Source organism: Pseudorasbora parva, chromosome 14, assembly GCF_024679245.1.
Source record: "Pseudorasbora parva isolate DD20220531a chromosome 14, ASM2467924v1, whole genome shotgun sequence".
NCBI classification, from domain to species: domain Eukaryota; kingdom Metazoa; phylum Chordata; class Actinopteri; order Cypriniformes; family Gobionidae; genus Pseudorasbora; species Pseudorasbora parva.
Window position 1 is genome coordinate 28,582,794 of NC_090185.1, and position 21,769 is coordinate 28,604,562.

The 21,769-nt window shown below is 41.0% G+C and overlaps 1 protein-coding gene across 1 annotated transcript in view; it reads left to right on the top strand.

Moving 5' to 3' along the window:
- Positions 1–21,507, top strand: part of crebbpa (CREB binding protein a) — a 62,938-nt gene extending 41,431 nt beyond the window's left edge. The window contains exons 6-31 of the mRNA XM_067416157.1: positions 2,094–2,339; positions 3,727–3,820; positions 3,935–4,072; positions 4,521–4,638; positions 4,760–4,931; positions 6,149–6,211; positions 6,322–6,434; positions 6,638–6,817; positions 6,925–7,164; positions 8,193–8,339; positions 8,528–8,708; positions 10,801–10,919; positions 11,006–11,245; positions 12,469–12,557; positions 13,340–13,420; positions 13,556–13,612; positions 14,065–14,142; positions 14,747–14,814; positions 15,977–16,127; positions 16,368–16,514; positions 16,611–16,724; positions 16,810–16,975; positions 17,085–17,252; positions 17,409–17,570; positions 17,727–18,008; positions 18,209–21,507. Of these exons, the coding sequence (XP_067272258.1) occupies positions 2,094–2,339; positions 3,727–3,820; positions 3,935–4,072; positions 4,521–4,638; positions 4,760–4,931; positions 6,149–6,211; positions 6,322–6,434; positions 6,638–6,817; positions 6,925–7,164; positions 8,193–8,339; positions 8,528–8,708; positions 10,801–10,919; positions 11,006–11,245; positions 12,469–12,557; positions 13,340–13,420; positions 13,556–13,612; positions 14,065–14,142; positions 14,747–14,814; positions 15,977–16,127; positions 16,368–16,514; positions 16,611–16,724; positions 16,810–16,975; positions 17,085–17,252; positions 17,409–17,570; positions 17,727–18,008; positions 18,209–20,410 (5,816 nt within the window). The 3' untranslated portion in view covers positions 20,411–21,507. The remainder of the gene's footprint in view (positions 1–2,093; positions 2,340–3,726; positions 3,821–3,934; positions 4,073–4,520; positions 4,639–4,759; positions 4,932–6,148; positions 6,212–6,321; positions 6,435–6,637; positions 6,818–6,924; positions 7,165–8,192; positions 8,340–8,527; positions 8,709–10,800; positions 10,920–11,005; positions 11,246–12,468; positions 12,558–13,339; positions 13,421–13,555; positions 13,613–14,064; positions 14,143–14,746; positions 14,815–15,976; positions 16,128–16,367; positions 16,515–16,610; positions 16,725–16,809; positions 16,976–17,084; positions 17,253–17,408; positions 17,571–17,726; positions 18,009–18,208) is intronic.
- Positions 21,508–21,769: the final 262 nt, after the last annotated feature.

Sequence of the window (21,769 nt, forward strand, 5' to 3'; positions counted from 1 at the left end):
AGTTCGTTTTCTGAGGTGAGAGACTTTTTATTTCGTAACAAGGTATGGAAATAATAATAGAATAATGGCACTGACTTCTCATTTGACCGTAGATATTGAATTGGGACAACACGTTTTTCTCAGGTGCTGACAGAACTGGCAACAGCTTTCACACGTTTTTCAAAATAAGTCTCGCATCAGTAAAACGTTATAAATTACGCTCGCTTTTGTTGATGTGTCTTTGGCTGCACACTAAGAACGGTCTCAGAATGACCCACCAGTTGAGAAACACTGGGCTAGTTAACTTGTGTTCACGTTTCCATCATCCATGTGTTGAGCACCACCTCAAAGAGCCATGAAGTAGCGATGCTGGGAGCGGGGAAATCTATATAAAAAGCGCCTTATTTTATTAATGGAAATAGCAAAATTCTCGTAAAAACGTATATCGATTCTCGTATCGCACGGAAGACAACGATATATTGCCATATAGATATTTTGTCCCACCCCTACAGTATTGTATGTAATTTTTGCTGTTTCCATTATTAGAAGTTGTTAACTCTTTCGCCGCCAAACACAAACTATTCCGTTATTTGTGAGAAAACGCTTCCCGGCCAAAAACTGAATTTTCCGGGTTTCTGTGTTTTCACTGTTTGACACTGGGGGGCAGTATTACGCATCTTCTGAATGAGTACTGAATCTCCTGATCAAAAACCACGCGAGTAAGACGCAGTAAAACAAGCGATCGCTTGTAATCATATGCATATGTAAAGTAACGTAATCATCATCATTAAACAGCATATAAATCAAAACTATCTAATTTTACTGAATGAAATGTGGACCCAGGTCGAGGCACAGGACTGTGAAGCATTAGGGGTGTTGATGGACTCGGCCTACTCCATCTGTGTTTGATCATCGCTCTGGATCTGATCTGGATACAGTCTTTCACAAAAACAGGATTTTCTCAGCTTTTTGTTCAAAATGTTGCTTTTTTTATGAAACTTACCCATATTAGTGTTGATAAAAAAGGAATGGAAGCTATAATAAAACATTTTATTTCTTTTTTGTTTAACAGAAGAGGGTCAGCTCTTTATTTTGATATATTGCATGCTCAGATATTCATTAAACAAAATATTATATGGGCTATTAAATTTTTTGTGGCTGGAAACTTTTTTTTTTAAAACACTGGCAAGGAAAGGGTTAATGGTATCCTAATATGAACCGTACCACTTTTTTGGGACTTCTGTAGCCCAAAACAGTAGTCCAGTACTAAATAAAGGGTGGAGCTAGACACACTGCAGAAACGAGGCATAACATGGTGTTAGCAAATGTTTTATAGTGTAATTTCTTTTGCAATTATTGCTTTTTGATCCACTCAAGTAGGACTTGCGCGCATCTTTACACGTTCAATACAATTAAGTGCACTTCTTTTTCACAAGGTCATGCTTTAAACAGAAAATAGGTGTGATCTCTGTTTATATTTGTCAAAAAGCATTTGGGCATAAACCTTTAGATCAAAATGTTTGCATATTTTCTAGATAAGTAGTTATTCAGTGATTCTGTAAGGAAAGGCTTCTTGTAGTTCAGTAGCTGCGAGAGCGTGAATGTTTTATGTGGCCCGTGTATGTTTGCGGACTCGTACGGCGGAGGGGGAGGGGCTGGAAAGATGAGGAGAATCGAGCCGCCCCGCTGGCTGAGCGGTGACTCATTAAAATCTCACTCTGTTACAGCTCCAGCAAACCTGCAAACTGCCTCACCCTCTGCCAAGCGTCTCTCATCATGACTCGGCGAGTGCGAGGCAGCTAAAGTGTTTGTTTTTGCGCTGGGAGATTTACATGTTAGAGAGTCTGCGTTGTGATATTTCTTCATGCAAATGGCGTCTCGGACCCCCTCCCCTTCCTTTCTACTTCCCCTGATTTTTTTCCCACAAATAGCGTTTTCTTCCAGATGGCTGTTTGGCAGGTTTTTAACTTCTTCTTTTTTGGTTTTTGTTTTGATAGACAGATTGTGCCGAATGTTTAAGCAGAATCAGACACGAAATCTCACGCATATCTTGTTTGAAATATGCAGATGTTGTCTTCCCAGAAGGTTTCTAACAACTCTTTCCTGCATTACAGCAATGCTGAGTCCTCCCAACGCTGGTCTGCAAACCCCCATAGGGTCGGTCAGCGCGGGGCAGCAGACCGCACCCACTCTACCCAGCTCCACGCCCATCGACCCCAGCTCCATGAAGCGGGCCTACGCTGCCCTCGGCCTCCCCTACAGCAATCAGACCACCACACAGACCCAGTCCCCTGCACAGACGCAGCCGACTGCGCAGACACCGCAGCACCAGCAGCAAATGAGACCCATCAATGCACTCGGTAAACACTTAATTAAACACTTAATAACTGTAGGGAAGTATATTATATTTTAAAACAGCACTAGGTACCTACTAAACATTCATAATATATTTTCAAGGCTCTTGTGATGAAACATCGACTTACAATAGGTTGAATGACACGTCTGCCATAGCCTGACGAGCTCTGTATCGTTTTTAATCATACTTTTAAACTTTGGGTTTCGGATAGTAACCCGAGAACAAAAAGAACTACACAATTCGACTGCTTTACGGCATATACATCACTTTCACCAACACCCACACTTCCTTACATTCGGACGTGGAGCCCAACTATCATTTGTTTGTCGGATGAAATAGTCATGTCCGAAGCAGCACAGAATAATAAGAAAGGAAAGGTTTTGTTGGAGGAAAGCAATAAGAGGAAATGAAAAAGTGATTGAATTAAAGGCAGGACGAGGATCAACATTAGACCAGCGTTTGCTCGTCGGCGTGAGCTGAAGGAGGCGTGCCCGACCGATGCTGTCATGCTTGTTATGGTGATTACCTACCACTCAAACATTGAATTAAAGTATTATAGATTCTGTAAAACGGTAACCAATAGACTATAGGCTACTATAATGACGCTGGCTTGTAAACAGAGCATCGCGATCATTTGGCGTTTGAACAAAATAAAACCCATGAAATTATATTCATATTAAATGCTGAAACATATGCCACTGTACCTGGGATGAAGACATTTCACACGTGACGCAAGCAGAACACCTGCATGTGAACAGTGTTCAGGGTCCCATTTTTATGAAGTTATTTGCCCCGCCCACACCACATATATTTAAATAGACATATGGGGTCTGCGGGTTATGAGACGACCTGCTCATAGTTCAGGGCTATCAGGGTTGTCATGTCAACAAATGCACGTGCGCATCCCCTGATGTAGGATGACAGTTGACAACAGTAGTAGAGGACAATATTTTTTCCCAACTGTAAATTAGCAAAAGTTACCTAGTGTTGCTTTAAAGTATCATAATAAATAGTGTGTGTGTGTGTGTGTGTGTGTGTGTGTGTGTGTGTGTGTGTGTGTGTGTGTGTGTGTGTGTGTGTGTGTGTGTGTGTGTGTGTGTGTGTGTGTGTGTGTGTGTGTGTAATTAATTTATACATTTATTTATTTATGTTTTAGGGGTGTAATGATACAATCGTGTCACGATTCGATATATATCACGATCATGATTTTACATAAGAATTTTACTTATAAATTATATATAAACTATATATTAAATTTATTTTTCATTCACATATATTTATTCGTTTTTATTTATTGCTAAATGCTTTTATTTTTTGTAGATTTATATTTACAGTTTTATGTATTTTAATATTTACATATTTTTATTTGTTAATTTTTTTGTTTTGTCCAGGCGGTGGCCAGATAAACCCAATCGGCGCCCCGACATCAGAACAGACTAAGCTGCTCCCAGATGGCACCATGCCTTCAACCTTGAACCCAAACAAGTACGACACTGAAACACACACCAACCAAAACACACCCCAGCTCTTAAGTGCTAAAGTTTGATGTTTTAAATCAGTTTCTTGCTAACCAAGTCTCTTCTGATTCCCTTCACGCAGTCAGCTGATGCCGGACGGCCCTACGCCAGGCAGCATGGGTAACCTGCCCACAGCGGCCCCTCTGTCAGCCACCGGTGTGAGGAAAGCCTGGCACGAGCATGTCACTCAGGACCTCCGCAACCACCTTGTACACAAACTGTTAGTTAAATCTCCTTCGAAACTATATATATATATATATATATATATATATATATATATATATATATATATATATATATATATATATATATGTGCATATTTTAAATAGTTTTGCTCACAAAGGCTGCATTTATATGATCAGAAATTCAGTAAAAACAGTAATAATGTAAAAAATATATATATATATTACTACAATTTAAAATAAGAGATTTGTTTTTGAATATATTTTAAACTGTAATTTATTCCTGTGGTCAAAGCTGAATTTTCATAATTATTATTATTATAATTATTGTAAAGACCCCTTAATGTTCAAATATTATTAAAACTTCTGTAATATCATTAAAGATGTAATGTATATTTTAAATTGAATGAATGTCCAGTTGATCCAGAGCAATTGTTTTTTGTAATAACTAGCTTTAACTTAGTCTTGCTCTTGTGTGTGTGTTAGTGTGCAGGCCATCTTCCCTACACCAGACCCCGCCGCCCTGAAGGACCGCCGTATGGAGAACCTGGTGGCGTACGCTCGAAAAGTGGAAGGTGATATGTACGAGTCCGCCAACAGCAGGGTGAGCGCAAACCAACAGTCAATCGTACACCTCATCCTAAAGACCGATAAAGTGCGTAAAGTGAAATTAATCAGTGCCCATTATGTTGATTTGAATAATGTAGTCTGTGTGTGTTGTATAGGACGAGTACTATCACTTTCTGGCGGAGAAGATCTATAAGATCCAGAAAGAACTGGAGGAGAAGCGAAGGTCTCGATTACAGAAGCAGATTATTAACCAGGCACCCCTGACTGCAGCGGGACAACAGCCGCCGGCCCTCAACCAGCCTAATGTCATGGGACCTCGGCCACAGAGTGAGTCACGGATCCCCACATCTCTCATTATGCTGTATTACCATCAAATATTGGATTCAGTGTTTTACCTGCTTGTTTTCTTTTTGGAGCTGATTGATTTAAACTTATAGATTGCAATAGTGTCCGCCCACTTTTTCAGCTCCGCTGGTTCCAAAAGTATTTTCCCATTCATTCCTCCTATAGGGATTTTAAATATTATTTGTTAAAGTGTTATATAAGCCATAAACCAAGCCAATCAGCAACAAGGTAAATCATAACTTTACAAACTTTGATTTAAAGCAAAAAAAAGAAAATTGGACAAAAATACAAAATACTTAACCGCGTCCTTATACATAACCAAATTAAAAACAATTGAGAAACATAAAAGTGCTCTTTTAAAAATGTTAATATACTGTATATAATTACACTACATTTTATGTTTATTGCAAAATATGCATATTCAAATGTGTAAGTATTTTGAGACAGTAGGAACACAGGATTTGATTGCGTATGGGAGTGGGTGGAGCTAACAATCTTTTGGCGTGTTTTGCTTGTATCGACAATGATTGGTGGTGTTTTCTGTACAGCTTCATGGGAAAATGTATTTTTTCACCGCAAATTTTAAATCTAAGTTGAAATATTGCAATCTAATGACTTCCACGGAAGGATACTATCGATAAACAACCTTGTAGCTCACAGTGTGTCTGTCTTCAAAGGTTTATAAGGTATTGTTAACTAAATGAATTTCTCTATGGAAAAACTGAATAGAGTTTTTACTTCTGGAACAGACACTGCTGGGCTCTATTTTTTGAGTTTATTGATCGTAGCCTCGTTAATCTGAGCACTTTCGTTTCCTTGAGGTGAATAAGCTCAGATTAATGAGGCCTACGATTAAGCTTTAAACCAAAAATAAATACAAAACCTGCGCTAATTGAAAGAAAACAAGTTCATAAAAGATTGGATCCAATATTTGTCAATAACATATCATGAGAGATTTAAATGGCTGGTCATTTTTGACCCTGAACACCACAACATGAACTTAAACAATTTTTTGGGGATTTGTTATAACTTATATGTGCAAAGTCTGTAAGTTTTAGTTCAGTGTGATAACATTAACATTAATTTGCATTTTCAGGGTAAAAAAAACGTGTTCAGTCAAAATAACCTGAACACAACATGAGGTTACAAATGCACAAACGTTGCCAATTTTCTGATTTTTTTTCTCTCCCTCTCTTCAGATGGACCCGTGCCTATGCCTAATGTCCCAAATCAGATCATCAATCGCATGCAGGTGTCTCAAGGTACCTCGCCAGGGCCACTCGACGCAAATCATGTCCGGGAAACGCATTTGTTTTCTCAACTCCACAAAAATCTCTGCGTTATCAATCGTGTGTGATGTGTTTTCCAACAGGGATGAATCCATTCAGTGCAATGTCCAATGTGCCGATGTCTCAGTCTCCCATGGCAACACGTGCCGCCTCTCCGATAAACCATCAACAAATCAACATGAACCAAGTCCCTACGGTCAGTCTTCATTTCTGGTTCCTTGTTCAATCAGTCAATCAAATTTGAGTGATGATTCGTTTATATAAACATACTAAATTAGTGTAATAAAACATTACAAGAAAGCCACACTCAAAAGGTGTTTTTCATTCATTTTTAAAGTTTAAAACTTTCAATATTTTCTGGATACGTCTCATTTGATCTTTCTCTGAATTTTTTTGCAGATGAATATGTCTCCCACGCGAATGCCCCCTACGCAAAGCATGCTGGGAGCCCACGGTGGGAACATGGTGTCGCAGACGGCCAACCAGGCGCAGTTCATGGCTCAACCGCAGTTCCCTGCCAACACCAATGCCTTGAATGTCAACATGGGCCAGCCCAACGCGCAGGCGGCCGTTTCACAGGTGCGCACATGTTCTCACATTCCTTAAGTTATCTAATTCCGCATGGCGACGTCCCCTCTAAACATGTTTTGTCCCTGCTTGTGTGCGTGCGGTTTCTCATTCCCCAGCAGCAGCCGAATGCTAACCTACCCCTGAATGCACTTGGCCCCTTGGGCCCCTCATTAGGCTGCCCTGCACCCCCTCAGGCTCCACTCCGCGCTACACCACCCCCCAACGCCACCGCCAGCACCACTAACCTTCCAGCAGCACTGCAGCCCAGTCAGGCCTCCACACCCAACCCCGCACCTGCTCAGGGCACCCCGCCTCACATGCAGCCCCAGACGGAGCTGCCCCTCCCTGGAACACCGGTGAGACTCGCAGATCCATCTTTCAACGACCAAAAATTTAGTGAGCTGCCCACATAGGCAGCGTCCTGTTCCAAATGAAACCCCATAACCTACTCATTCAGGACATGGCACCTCAAAAATTGCATTTTAAAAGAAACTACACCGTAATAACCTGATATGATCAAGTTATGACAACATGTTTTTACTTTGCTTTAATTCATGAAAATAAGTTAAGCAATTTTCAACTTTTTTTTATTAGTTATACAAGATTAAAAACAATTAAGTCAGTTAAAAATTAATATAAATTATAATAGAAATCGGAAAGGAAAATAAGTAACACTACTATTGTAATATTTCACTGTAAAATGTAAAAAAAAAACGTTTTTTAAAGGTTTGCTTGTTTTATTATAAAATAATAACCCTAAACCAATAATATTAATAATGATTGTAACTGAATAAATTAATAAGTAATATCGCTATCCTAGTATTTTTCTCTGAAATAAAAAAAAATCTAATATTTATGAGAGAAACTTTATTTCAGCATTTGTGAAAAAAAATATTGTCTTAAAGGGATAGTTCACCCAAAAATGAAAATTGTGCCCCTTACTCGCCCTCATGTTCCAAACCTGTATGAATTTCTTCTGCTTGACACAAAAGATGATACTTTGAATAATATGGGCGACCAAACACATGAAGGACTGCGCTGACTTTCATAGTATTTTATTTCCCCTCGTACTATTGAAGTCATTCATGAAATCGAGATTGCAAAATATTTCCCCAATGCGTATTTTGCAATGGGTTCAAGTTGTTCACACAAACTTGCCGTGTTGACCAACAGAAAGTGGCTTCATACATCACTATACTTGTTAATAGACCATAGACGTGTTTACCTGTGAATTTTTGCTACCGAAAAAGGTGCACCTTTGTCCTCAGCAGGCCATTTACTAGGTTTTGGAACAAAGTTATGGTATTATCAAACAAATTCATTTGGTAAAATTCTAATAGCACTTTTTTTAAAGGCAGTAAATCGGATACTCTCCCTCTTTCAGAGTGGTGAAAACCGTGTACCCACCCCAGCATCAGCAGCCAGCGCCGAGCTGCACTCCCAGCATGCCGTTCCTGACGTACCGCCCAGTGACACTAAAACAGAAGATCAGGAATACGACACCAACATCAAAACAGAGCCTAAGATGGAGGTGTGTATTGCATTTATATACTTTTTATATTTATTGTATTGTATTTTCAGATGCTAATTTTGCTGTATTTTTGGTCAAATAAATGCAGCTTTAAAGAGCATGCGAGACTCTTTCAAAAACATTAAATCATTTTTACCAACTGCAAACTTAGCATTGATTCTGATGATGATTGTTCTGCCCTCTGTTAGCTGGATGACGACACAGGCTCCCTATTGGTCAAAAAGGAGGAGCAAGAGGGGTTGGAGGCCAAGCAGGAGCCAATGGAGACGGAAGACAAGAAGATGGACTTAAAGACCGAGACCAAAGAGGAGGATGAAAGCAGGACAAATGGCACAACGTCGTCTTCACCACCCCAGTCTCGCAGGAAAAGTATGAACCTAACCTCTGTTTTTCTCTTCTTTGACTTCTACAAATCTATGATGTTCTCTTGTATTAGTTTTATTTGGTTGCTTTCATTAACTTCTTAATCTGCACCGGATCGTGGGCGGGGCGTCTGACGCAAGTGGGCGTGTCTCTACTTATAATTACTTTTGTTTTATACAAACTGTTCAATCAACTATCACAAACTATGCATCATTTGAAAGCTAAAACACTCAAGATTCATGTTCTGAACTCGTTTTTGCAATAAATACACCAGAGAGGAAAGGGTTAAATTAAATGGTAAAGCAGTGGCTATTTAAACATTAGCATAATGAACGCGGTACTCATCTTTCATCTCCTGACGTTCAGATCAGATCGGACGAATCCACGAAACAACAGCATACATGTCTGTGTAAGAGTCCACTCTTCAAAATGCATCCCACTTTTAATCCAAAACAACGAAAAAATAAGGGGAAAAAACTAAAAATCCTCCGTTGTTTGCATAAGCGTTTTGTGTTAAGAGTAATCAATCATGTCCATTTTCAATGAAATAGCGATTGTAAGCCTTATTTTGACAATCTCCCCTGTACTGTGGACTGTTCCGGTCTTGTTAAACCCTCCCAGGTCTCTCTCCTTCAATCAAAAGCTGACTAGGACACATAAATAGAAAGGGAGCGCGTCACTGGGTGATGCATCTGTCAGTCAAACTCGCCGGTCCTTAGTTGGATAAGCCATTCAATGCCTAGCCAATGCATAGCCAGCATAGATTTGATTGATGGATGTAGTAACGAATCAAAAGACAATATTTTGCGTAGTTTCTGTAAGAGACGTCGTAAGAAGCATTGGTGAATACCTCATGCTTACTTAGCTGTTACTTAGCGTCGTCTCCACAGTATTCATTCATCGTATCCAGCGCCTGCCAGTGTAAGCGCACACACTTACACACAACGCGCAGACTAAATAAGAGACTGTTTTTATCAACTAAATGAGTTTTTTTACACTTGTAAATTCTGTAAATAGTTGTTTTAGTTAGCAGGGACTGCAAATGCATTATAATTAGCAGTTTATTGCAGATTTATTTGAATAAAAACTACTCTTTACTATTACACAAATGTTCTAATATAATTGGACTTTATTGAAAGGACGCCCAGTCTTTTTTGACATAAAAGCTTACAGAAGCTACATTTTTGAGAGAATCGTCCTCAAATTTTAATCAAAGCATGATCAGACATTCAGTTTTATATTTAGGTTATTTTCAGGGCATAAAAATTAAAATCTAATATTTTTTTCCATAAGGGAATAATAAAAAAATAAAAACGTGAGTCACTTACATGCATATTTCCCCTTGTTTTAATCTGTTCCTATACTATTTGAGTTATTATGACTTTTGGGTAACATAATTTAAAGTGTCTAGTTTAAAATAAGACCACATTTATGGATATAGACCATAGGGTTTAAGAGCTGCAGACATTTTTATTTGGAGTATGTCATTTTTTTATTTATTTCTCAGCACAGGGCGAGGGTTAAGAGGTTAAAGAGGCCATATTATGCTCCTTTTTCAAAGTTTTGATTTTGGGCTCTTCTAGAATTAGGTTTTCATGCTTTAAGGTTCAAAAGACACATTATTTTTGACATTATTGCAGTACCTCTTTTCCCAGTCTGTCTGAAATGCTCTGTTTACTTCCTGTCTCTATGAAGCCCCTCTGATTGGTCACCTGGAACAGTGTTTTGATTGGCCAACAGCTTTGAATGTTTTTGGGAAATCTCAACTAACCAGGCCTCACCCCTTTATTTTGCATATGACTTGGATGGGAATTATTGAAATGAGGATTATTGTGACGTATATGTTCCCAGAAATAAATGCAAGACTGTAATCAAGCGCTTCATGGAGTTCAGAAAACTTACGCACTGATATAAAGAATAACTCCCTTTGGAGTGACTTTGTGCTTTGTAACTTTGCAGACCTGTTTCTCAAATGCTCAAACCGGAACATTGCCCACTAAAGAAAATTGAAATATATTTTAAAAAATTAACTTATAGGTCCTCATTAATCTTTCATCTGTCCTGTCTTTTGTGTTTCCTGCTCTCTCTCTCTTCGCAGTCTTTAAGCCAGAAGAATTGCGGCAGGCGTTGATGCCCACTCTGGAGTCTCTGTACAGGCAGGATCCGGAGTCTCTGCCCTTCCGGCAGCCGGTGGACCCCATACTTCTTGGCATCCCCGTGAGTCTCACATACATGCTTGCTTGCTTCTCTGTAAGAGTAAATATTTGTCTTAACTAAGAAGGTGTTTCCTTTCCTGCCTTAAGGACTACTTCGATATCGTGAAGAACCCCATAGACCTGTCCACTATCAAACGCAAACTGGACACGGGTCAGTATCAGGAGCCCTGGCAGTACGTAGACGACGTGTGGCTGATGTTCAACAACGCGTGGCTGTACAACAGGAAGACGTCGCGCGTGTACAAGTACTGCTCCAAACTGGCTGAGGTGTTCGAGCAGGAGATCGACCCGGTCATGCAGGGCCTCGGTTACTGCTGCGGGAGGAAGGTGAGATGATCACGGTGCAAATAAATGGATTATTCAATATTGAACTGAATAATTACACTATTGTCTTGTTAGATCTAGATTACAGCAGAATTGAACTCTGTTCGCATTGATTCTGTTATTTTCCTGTATCACTGTAAAGCTGCTTTAAAACAATTTGTATTGTATCAACCTATATATAAATAAAGGTGACTTAACTTTATTTTTTAATAAATGGGACGGTTATATTGCTCCACTATTATTATTAATAATAAGAATAATAAATGTGCTAATATGTGTGTGTGTGTGTGTGTGTGTGTGTGTGTGTGTGTGTGTGTGTGTGTGTGTGTGTGTGTGTGTGTGTGTGTGTGTGTGCGCGCGTGCTGTTTTACATGGTTATACAATAATATCTCTCCACAAAAGTAATAATAATAATGTATTAATTTTTATTAGATATATATTGTTGTTTAATAAATATCTCCACGATAATAATAATAGTAGTAACAATATTAACGTGCAAATAAATGTGTATTAAATATATAATCGTATGATAAATGGTTACACGATAATGTTGCTCTTTAATAACAACGGCAACAATAATAATAATGTGCAAATAAACGTGTATTACATATGATTGTATAATAAATTGTTATACAACCATGTTGCACCATAATAAAAATAATAATTGTGCAAACATATTTGTATTAAATATTGTTGTAAAAAATAGCATAATAAATGGTTATACAATATCTTTCCACAAACATAATGCATTTATATTAAATGCATTATTATGTAGTAAATGAAAAAAACAAAATCTCTCCACAAAGATTAAAACAACAATAATAATGATAATCACTAATAATGTGAAAATAAACATATTAAACAATAACTGCAAAAATTTCAAAATATTTAAGGAAACGTACAAATAAAGTGATTATCTTAACATCCACATTTTTAATTTAGCCATATTATCCTCATTACACATTATGCAGTATATTAATAATTATATGAATTATTCATGAAGTATTTTTGCCAACATAACTTTGGTTCAGTTTTTGTGGTGTAAGTAATATTAATACAGCGGTAGTGCCATTATAGTCATATTTTCAGTAGTACTGTTAAAGAAACTCCAGTATTTTGATATTAGCTAGTCGACTGACTCCAGGTCATCTGTACACAAACTTCACACAAACAGGATTTTCCAGTCGTGTTTCTAAACTCTTTTCTCCTTTCCTTTCCTCCCACAGTACGAGTTTTCTCCTCAGACGCTGTGCTGTTACGGCAAGCAACTGTGTACGATACCCCGAGATGGCACGTACTACAGTTATCAGAACAGGTGAGACGACGCACTTGCCGTCCCTTGAGGTAACGTAGTCGTCAGCCTTAGGAAACGTTTAAGTGGACACTTGCCTTAAAGCAGACGTGTTCCATGTCATGTGGTGTGGTTTTAGTCGTGTGGTTTGGCACGGAGCGATAGCTCTATTTGAGATTCGGCGAATCAGAAACTGGCATTAAACCTCCCTGTGTGGATATGTGTCCGCTAGCATAGTTTACTCTCAGGCTTGTTCAAATGTGTTTGCTAAACATTAGACTGCTCGCAAGTCGCAACCCCCTCCCACTTTTCTCTTTCTTCACATTACTCAGCTTGAAGTCTCCAAGCCAGTCCTAATTTATTGGCAGTTGTAATATTTGCACTGGCACATTTAATCTTTTTTTTTTTTTTGCTGCGCATTGCCTTCTTACTCATAACAGACTCCCTTGCGCCCCCTGCAGCACGGATCATGTCATTTCAGTGTATCTAAATAAGCTGATTGGCAAGCTCACCTAAACACTATCGACATATTTTATGTCAGCATTTGGCAGTTTCTCCTTGTTCTTAGTTATAAACATCCTGCTATTAATGTTTCCCAGTAGCATCCACATAACATTTGCACTGTGATTATTTGACACAAAATTGAAGGCATTATCATGCCATTTCAGGGAATGTTCATCATAGGCATTTGATATTCTATCCGTGTTAATATATAAATAAATCGCTCTTGTGTGTGCTTGTGCACCTCCGTGTAATTCCTGAAGTGATTCATGACTCAACATGATGTGTTTATTGCGACTCTTTAGGTATCATTTCTGTGAAAAGTGCTTCAACGAGATTCAGGGTGACAGCGTGACGCTAGGAGATGATCCTGCTCAGCCACAGACGTAAGTGATTGTTTTCTTTTCACGTTCATGTTCAAGCTTGATTTTATGGATTTATAGAGTTCAGAATGATAACCTTTGAATGTTTTCAATGTTCAACAAATCTGACTTTTGACATCTGATCTTCTTTGCATGCAGCATGATCTCTAAAGATCAGTTTGAAAGGAAGAAGAATGACACGTTAGATCCTGAGCCGTAAGTAAACTCTGTTTCCCAGAATCCCATGAGGCAGCAATCAACGCACTCAATCAAGTAGCACATGCTCTAATAGAAAGGCCGTATGGTCAGTATTGCCTCATATAGTTGTCTTTACACCACATGGTTTCTGCTCAGTGGTGCCCCCTGCTGTAACCAACATGGGGCATACAGACACTCCCACCACATGAAAGTAACATTACAGTTTCAAAGTGTCAGTATTATCCTAAAGTTGTCTAAGTCCACACCTCCTACAAAGGCGCAATTGCATTGGTCTGCTTGCAAATGCGTAAGAACTGGAGGAAAAAGAAGCTGAATGATGTGTTTTATCTCAACTGCCTGCACTTGCAGTTAGCGATTACACGTTCAAACACTTGCCAAAGTAAAACCTGAGAGTATACAGAGCTCGTGAACCTGGTATGTCCCCCATTAATCAATTTTCCTCTTCGCAGGTTTGTTGAATGTAAAGATTGTGGGCGGAAGATGCATCAGATATGCGTCCTACATTATGATGTCATCTGGTCTTCCGGGTGAGTTTGAAAGCACCTCAGAGCAAACAGATTTACGCAAAACAGTGTTTTCTAAATGTCGATAAAAGACTGTTGCCAAACGACTGCGTTTCCAATATCGATGTCTTGCGGCTTAAATGTAATTTTTTTTCCCCCTCGTGATAAATAATTCCAAAAATCATGGCGACGGATGTTGGTAGGTTTATGGATATCACAGCCACCGCACTAGCCATTATTTATAATCGAAGGAGACCTAGGCGTGTTATCAAAGCATTATTAGCAAGGAAAAGCCTACGCATGAGGTGTTTCTGGGTGTTTCTCCCTCCTATCTGCTTCGTGGTCTTGATAAAGAACCCAGTATTCCTGTAATTATTTTGTCTTTTATGAGTTTAATAAAGAAATCTGTCTCATCTTCTCTCTAAACACACCACGCTATCAACACCAAGTGACCTGTAAATGCGGGAATGGCTTTATTGCGCAAAATTGCCTTTTTTTGCTAAATTTACGCATTTACATTTTTAATTTTCACAATTTGAAAGGTAATGGAAACCCAGCTACAGTTGCTTTGATATCGATTCTGGACACAATGCTGGAAATCGGCACTAATAAGCATTTCTCTCTGCAGTTTCATCTGTGAAAACTGTTTGAAAAAGAGTGGAAAGTCGAGAAAAGAGAACAAGTTTTCAGCGAAAAGTAAGTAATATTTCTGTTCATGTGACGCATTTATGTTAAATGAATCGCTCACCCTGAAAAATTAGTATTTTGTCATCGATATATAGGGGCATTTGCACTGGAGGAACCTTTTCATAGTTCCTAGAATTATTTGCGGAAATACCTGGATTTTGGCGTGTTTAAACCGCAGGAACTAGGAACTCCTTTTGGGGAACTAAATTAGGTCCCACATCAGAGTAGGGTCTAACCCACCGCAATAGGAACTACCAGTGACGTAAGTGAATTCTGATTGGCTGAACGTATGTGAAACATCGCCATTTTTAAAAACACCGATTATAGCCTACATGTTTACTCCACAAACTAACTCTACGAACATGGAAAACAGTGATAGATGGACCTAAACCTTAACGCTAACAAGAAAATCCAATGCAACTTTGAGGGTACCAAGCAATACATGATTATGAATTTCTGCTCAGCTAGCAACATTGGGCATCAACCTCATCGCACACGCCAATTCTTTTTCATCAACTTTTTTTGTATAACAGTTCTTTCTAATAACTTATTAGACAGATCCTAATGAAGACGGAGAATGTGAGAGCTGCGTGCTCAGGTGTTGGCTTTCTCAGCGCCGTCAAAATAAAGGTCTGCCACGCCATCAAAATAAGTCACAACAACACGCGTGGCTTACATCACGTCAGAGTTCCTACTGGCGGTGCAAATGCAACCAGGAAATTTCTCTAGGGGAACTTTTAGTTCTCGGGGACCTGCCCTTCTTAGAACTACCTGGTGTGAAAGCCCGTAATTACTCAACGTCATGTCGTTCCAAACCCATAAGGCTTTCATTTATCTTTGAAACACAACTTAAGATATTTTAATAAAACCTGAGAGATTTCTATCCCTTCTTTGAAAGTCCATGCAACCAAAACTTTGTAAAAGTAATCCATATGAATTGAGCGGTTTAATCTGATTTAAGTCTTCTAAAGATATTTGTTTGGTTTATATGATGAACATACTTAATTTTAATTTATTTGATTTATACATAAATATTAATCCACACATACGTTCATGCATAAAGCACATCAAATACAGCAGATGTGCCAGCCAAACAAACGTGAGCTTCCCTTTACCTAAAATCATCTCTTTAAAATAGTTTTTATGCTAAATATTGTCATCTTTGATCCAGGGTTGCAGACGACGCGGTTAGGCACGTACATAGAGGATCGGGTGAACAAGTACTTGAAGAGACAGAACCATCCAGAAGCTGGAGAGGTGTTTGTGCGAGTTGTAGCCAGTTCGGACAAAATGGTGGAGATCAAACCTGGCATGAAGGCCAGGTAAACTTAACCTTGTTTACCTTTTATTTTCCTGTAAGCCAATCCCACATGGTGTTTAAGTCTTTAGATGACCCCTCAGAGGGCAAGTTTGTATGTAGAACAATCTTGTGATAGGCGTATTTGCCTGATCAAAGTTTCAGCCATTTAAAAATTGGTTCATTAAATTAAAATATAGATGCTATAGTGGCTTGTTAATGTTTGTTCTTTGAAAAGGTAAAAGGTTAATCTGTTTCATTTCAGGTTTGTAGACACAGGAGAGATGTCCGAGAGCTTCCCCTACAGAACCAAAGCACTTTTCGCGTTTGAGGAGATTGACGGAGTGGACGTGTGTTTCTTCGGCATGCACGTTCAAGAGTACGGCTCTGAATGCCCTTTCCCTAACACTAGGTAAAGTCTTACCTGAGTTCTTTAAAAAACAGGCTTGCACGCTTATAGCACTCGCCATGCAATTAAGCCTCACTTTGTCATTTTTTACCTACCTAGACGGGTATACATATCGTACCTCGATAGTATTCACTTCTTCAGACCTCGCTTGCTAAGAACGGCAGTCTATCATGAAATTCTCATTGGCTATTTGGAGTACGTCAAGAAGCTTGGGTAGGTTTCACCGTTTACTTTTTCCTCAAGTCCAACGAATACAGTTGACCATTCATTCCCTGAACTTTAAACATTTCCACTGTAGATACGTCACGGCGCACATCTGGGCATGTCCGCCTAGTGAAGGGGATGACTATATCTTCCACTGTCACCCCGCTGACCAGAAAATCCCCAAACCCAAGCGCCTGCAAGAGTGGTACCGCAAAATGCTGGACAAGGCCTTTGCTGAGCGGATACTACACGACTACAAGGTATAGCAGAGACCATTTGATCTTTTAAAAACTTCGATTTTGTAAGAACGGAAAATATTTACTCGAGTATCTCAGTATTATGGTATAAATAGGTGTTTGTATTTGATAGGACATCTTTAAGCAAGCTACAGAGGATCGTTTGACGAGTGCAAACGAACTTCCATATTTTGAGGGTGATTTTTGGCCCAATGTGCTGGAGGAGAGCATCAAGGAGTTAGAACAAGAGGAAGAGGAGAGGAAAAAAGAAGAAAACACTGCTGCTTGTGAAACTCCGGAGGTAAACGAGAAAAGCCTTGTGCATTTTTAAAAATATTTTGATGCTCTTTAAATGAATGTACACTTCTGGCCTATGTGATGTTTATGTTATTCCTGTTGTTTTATAAGCCTGAAAAATCCTATTTAGACATCCTGACATTTTCATCCTTTCTAACAGGGCACGCCAGGGGACAGTAAGAATGCGAAGAAGAAGAACAATAAGAAAACAAATAAGAATAAAAGCAGCATGAGCAGAGCTAATAAAAAGAAACCTGGGATGCCGAATGTAGCAAATGACCTTTCTCAGAAACTCTACGCCGCAATGGAGAAACACAAAGAGGTCTACTATATGTTCTTCATCTGACAGTTAACCTGCATTGCAGGATTCATGTGCATTGTTGAATGTCAAGTTCTTCACGGTTTCGAATGTCAGCTTTTGATATGCATGTGTTTTTCATGGGAATAACTTGAAGAAACCTCTTACGTGTTTTCCCAGGTGTTTTTTGTAATCCATCTGCACTCTGGTCCCATTGTCAACTCATTACTACCCATCATTGACCCTGACCCCCCGCTGACATGTGACCTAATGGATGGAAGAGATGCCTTCTTGACATTAGCACGGGATAAGCACTGGGAGTTCAGCTCTTTGCGGCGCTGCAAGTGGAGCACCATGTGCATGCTGGTGGAATTGCACAACCAGGGCCAGGACCGCTTTGTCTACACCTGCAATGAATGTAAACACCATGTCGAGACACGTTGGCACTGCACTGTCTGTGAGGTAAGGTCCAGAGGCTCGTGGAACACGCTACAGCTGTCCTTAAATATTAGTAGTATGAAGCTTGGGGAAACTTTTTATAGCTACTATTATACTAGCAGTCTAAACATCTCTTAGGTTTTGCCCGTTTGTTGTTAATGTATCTTTACCATTACTTGACTTCTTATAGATGATTTAATCAAGTTGTCCTCATCTTTCCTCAGGACTTTGACCTGTGTATTAGTTGCTACAACACTAAGGGCCATGAGCACCAGATGGTTAAATGGGGTCTGGGTCTGGACGATGACAGCAACAGCCAAAGCGGCGAGGCCTCCAAGAGTCCTCAGGAGAGTCGGCGTCTGAGCATCCAGCGTTGCATCCAGTCTCTGGTGCACGCCTGCCAGTGCCGCAATGCTAACTGCTCTCTGCCATCTTGCCAGAAGATGAAGCGTGTGGTGCAGCACACTAAGGGCTGCAAACGTAAGACAAATGGCGGCTGTCCGGTGTGCAAGCAGCTCATTGCACTCTGCTGCTATCATGCCAAGCACTGCCAGGAGAACAAGTGCCCTGTGCCCTTCTGCCTCAATATCAAGCACAAACTGCGTCAGCAGCAGCTGCAACACAGACTACAGCAGGCGCAGATGATGCGGAGACGCATGGCCACTATGCAGGGCCGAGCCATGCCTCAGAGCCTGCCGTCACCACCCGCATCAACAGCCCCCAGCACACCCACCTCGCATCAGCAGCCCACCACCCCTCAAACGCTACAACCGCTGTCCAACCAGCCAACTACGCCCAATGCAGGCGTCATGTCTCCGGTCTATCCCTGTGCACCCCGCAATGGACAACCTCCTCCTCAAGCTTCACAGGGCAAACCCGGCCCACAGGCTTCCCCGTTACACCAGCAGCAGTCTCCGCTCCCGCAGCCTCCCCAGCAGCAGCCACCACCGCAACAGGCTCCTCAGCAGCAGCCTCCACCTATGGCTGCCGTCAAAATGGCACGCCACATAGAGATGGTCGCACAGGCTCAACACAACCAGAACTATCGCATGACCATGAATGGCCTTCCCATTAACCACCAGCAGCCACGCATGCCAGGCTCAATGCAGCCGCCCATGCAGCTTGTCGGACCACGGGGACAGCAGGTCATGCAGCCCATGCCGCAAGGACAGTGGACTGGAGGCCCTCAGCCAGGCATGCAAGCGGCTCAGCCGCAGGTTGCTCCGCAACAGACTGCACAGGGCCCTCAGCAGACCATGCCTATGCAGAGACCCACAATGCCCCAGCAAACGCAACAGCCACGCATGATGGTGCCCACACAGGGCCCAAGACCGCAAACACCACAGAGACCCGGAGCCATCGCCCCCAATGCTTTGCAGCAGCTGCTAGCAACCCTCAAGTCTCCCAGCTCACCCCAACAACAGCAGCAGGTGTTGAACATCCTCAAATCAAACCCACAACTCATGGCCGCCTTCATCAAACAGAGGACTGCGAAGTACCACGCAACGCAGCCGCAGCAGCAACAACCGCCACAGGGCATGCATGCAGCACAGCCAGCGATGCAGAACATGGTAACCATGCAGGGAGTGCCGCGACCTGGCATGGCACCCCAGCAGCAGCAGCCCACACCGCAAGGCATGGCAGCTCTTGGACCGCAGAATCAGCTCATGAACCCTGCACACGCCAACAACCCACCGCTGCAGGATATGTACCGCCGTCAGCTTTTGCGACACCAGCAGCAGCAACAACAACAACAACAACAACAGCAGCAGCAGCAGGGAGTGATGCCGCAGGCACATGGCCAGTTTCCACAGGCACAAGGGACTGCTACCAACTACACGCAACTCCGAATGCAACAGCAGCAGCAGTTGGCCATGCAGGGAACAGGTGGACCCATGGGCCAGCTGCCCCCCATGGCCCAAATGGGAATGGACGGCACGCCCAATCTCCTGCACCAACGCATGCTCCAACAGCAACAGCAGCTTCCACAACAGCAGGTCGTCCTCAAACCTCCAATGGGCTCACCGGCACAACCGAGTCCCATGAGCCCACAAGCTCACCTGCTTTCCGGTCAGCCACAAGGTGCACACCTACCCGGCCAGCCCATGGCTAACGCACTCAGTAATCAGGTGTGCTCGCCGGCTCCCGTACAGTCGCCCAGACCTCCGTCGCGGCAACTTCCTCCACATTCCAGTCCTTCCCCACAGGTTCAGCCACAGCCGTCACCGCAGCACACAGGATCACCACACCCTGGTCTGACGACGGCCATGCCTGGCTCCATGGAGCAGGGACACCTGGGCACACCCGAGCAGAGTGCAATGCTCCCGCAGCTTAACACGCCCAACCGCGGAGGGCTGCCCAGTGACTTAGGCATGGTGGGGGACACAACGGGAGACACGCTGGAGAAATTTGTGGAGGGATTGTAGCGTTAAATGGGAGACTCCACCCACCACAGTCTCCCCGTTTCCTCTTTTTTTTGTGGCTCTGTTGGTTTTTCTCTAATATTCTACAATTTTTGTACTGACATGTAAAATTTTGAAGAAATGTATTAAAAAAAAAGAGAAATTTATGTCAAGATTAGGGAATGTTGATGTTTCCCTAAAAACAAAAGACTGATTTCTTCCTTTTAAGAGGGATTTTGAAAATTGTTTAAAAGAAATATAAATCACAAAGAATATATTTTTTGTTCAGTTTAGACCCGTGTGGTCAGTTTTACTTTGTTTCGTTTCAGGGGCGGGGGGTCTGGTTTCATGCCTTTTCTTTTTTTTAAGAAAATTACGAAACATCATTATAATATTCATACCTTTTGTTTTGTACCTTATCTAACTTTACAGCATTTTTGTGTTGAAAGACTGTAAAATAATTTGTCTGGGAGTTTAGGTCAGGGTTTCTCCGCTCTGTCTGTCATCTTTCCTGGCGATTGTATTCTAGTGTTGTACCATTTTTTTCAAACATGCATTCGGAGGCGTTTCCTCCTTTCCTCATTGTGAAGTTTGTCTGAGGAGAACTATTTGTTTGTATTGATAGGAACTGTGCATACGCATGTATGCAGACACACACACATATGCATCGCTCAGACAATACAACACCGAATCCAAGAGGACATACACATTTACAACATCTCACTGGCCTGGATCCAGAGGTTATGTCTTGCTGATGTAGAAAATTGTTGCTTTTTGTCCTAATTTTGTTATACAGATATATAAATGTAAAGAGAGAGAGAGAGAGGGATAAAGAGGGAGAGAGAGGGGCCCTTAAGCTGAGCGAGAGGGAATGGGCGATCAAGAGTTTTTGTTTTGTTTTGTTTTTGGAGCAGTATGGATTCTGGTATTGACCCTCATTCCTCTCACACAAACTTGAACAGGGCCTCTACTTTTTCCCTCAATGTAAATCATGCAAGTTATTAAGCAAAGTACTATAAATATAAGGAAGAGAGAATGGAATCACTGTATAAACTGGTTGAAAAACTTATTTCTTACTTATATACCATATTGTTAAATAAACTGTGTGCAACAGATCAAAACCATGTGTCTTTAATGTTATTTTTATATTAGGCTACACTGCCGTTCAGAAGGTTTTGATCTGTAAGATTGTTTTTAAAAGTCTCTTCTGCTCACCAAGGCTGCTTTCTATTTAAATATACTTTAAAATGTCATTTATTTCTGATTGTCAGCCTCATTACTCCAGTCTTCACAGTGTCACATGATCCTTCAAAAATCATTGATATGATGATTTGCTTCTCAAGAAACATTTATGATTATTTTCAATGTTGAAAACAGTGTTTA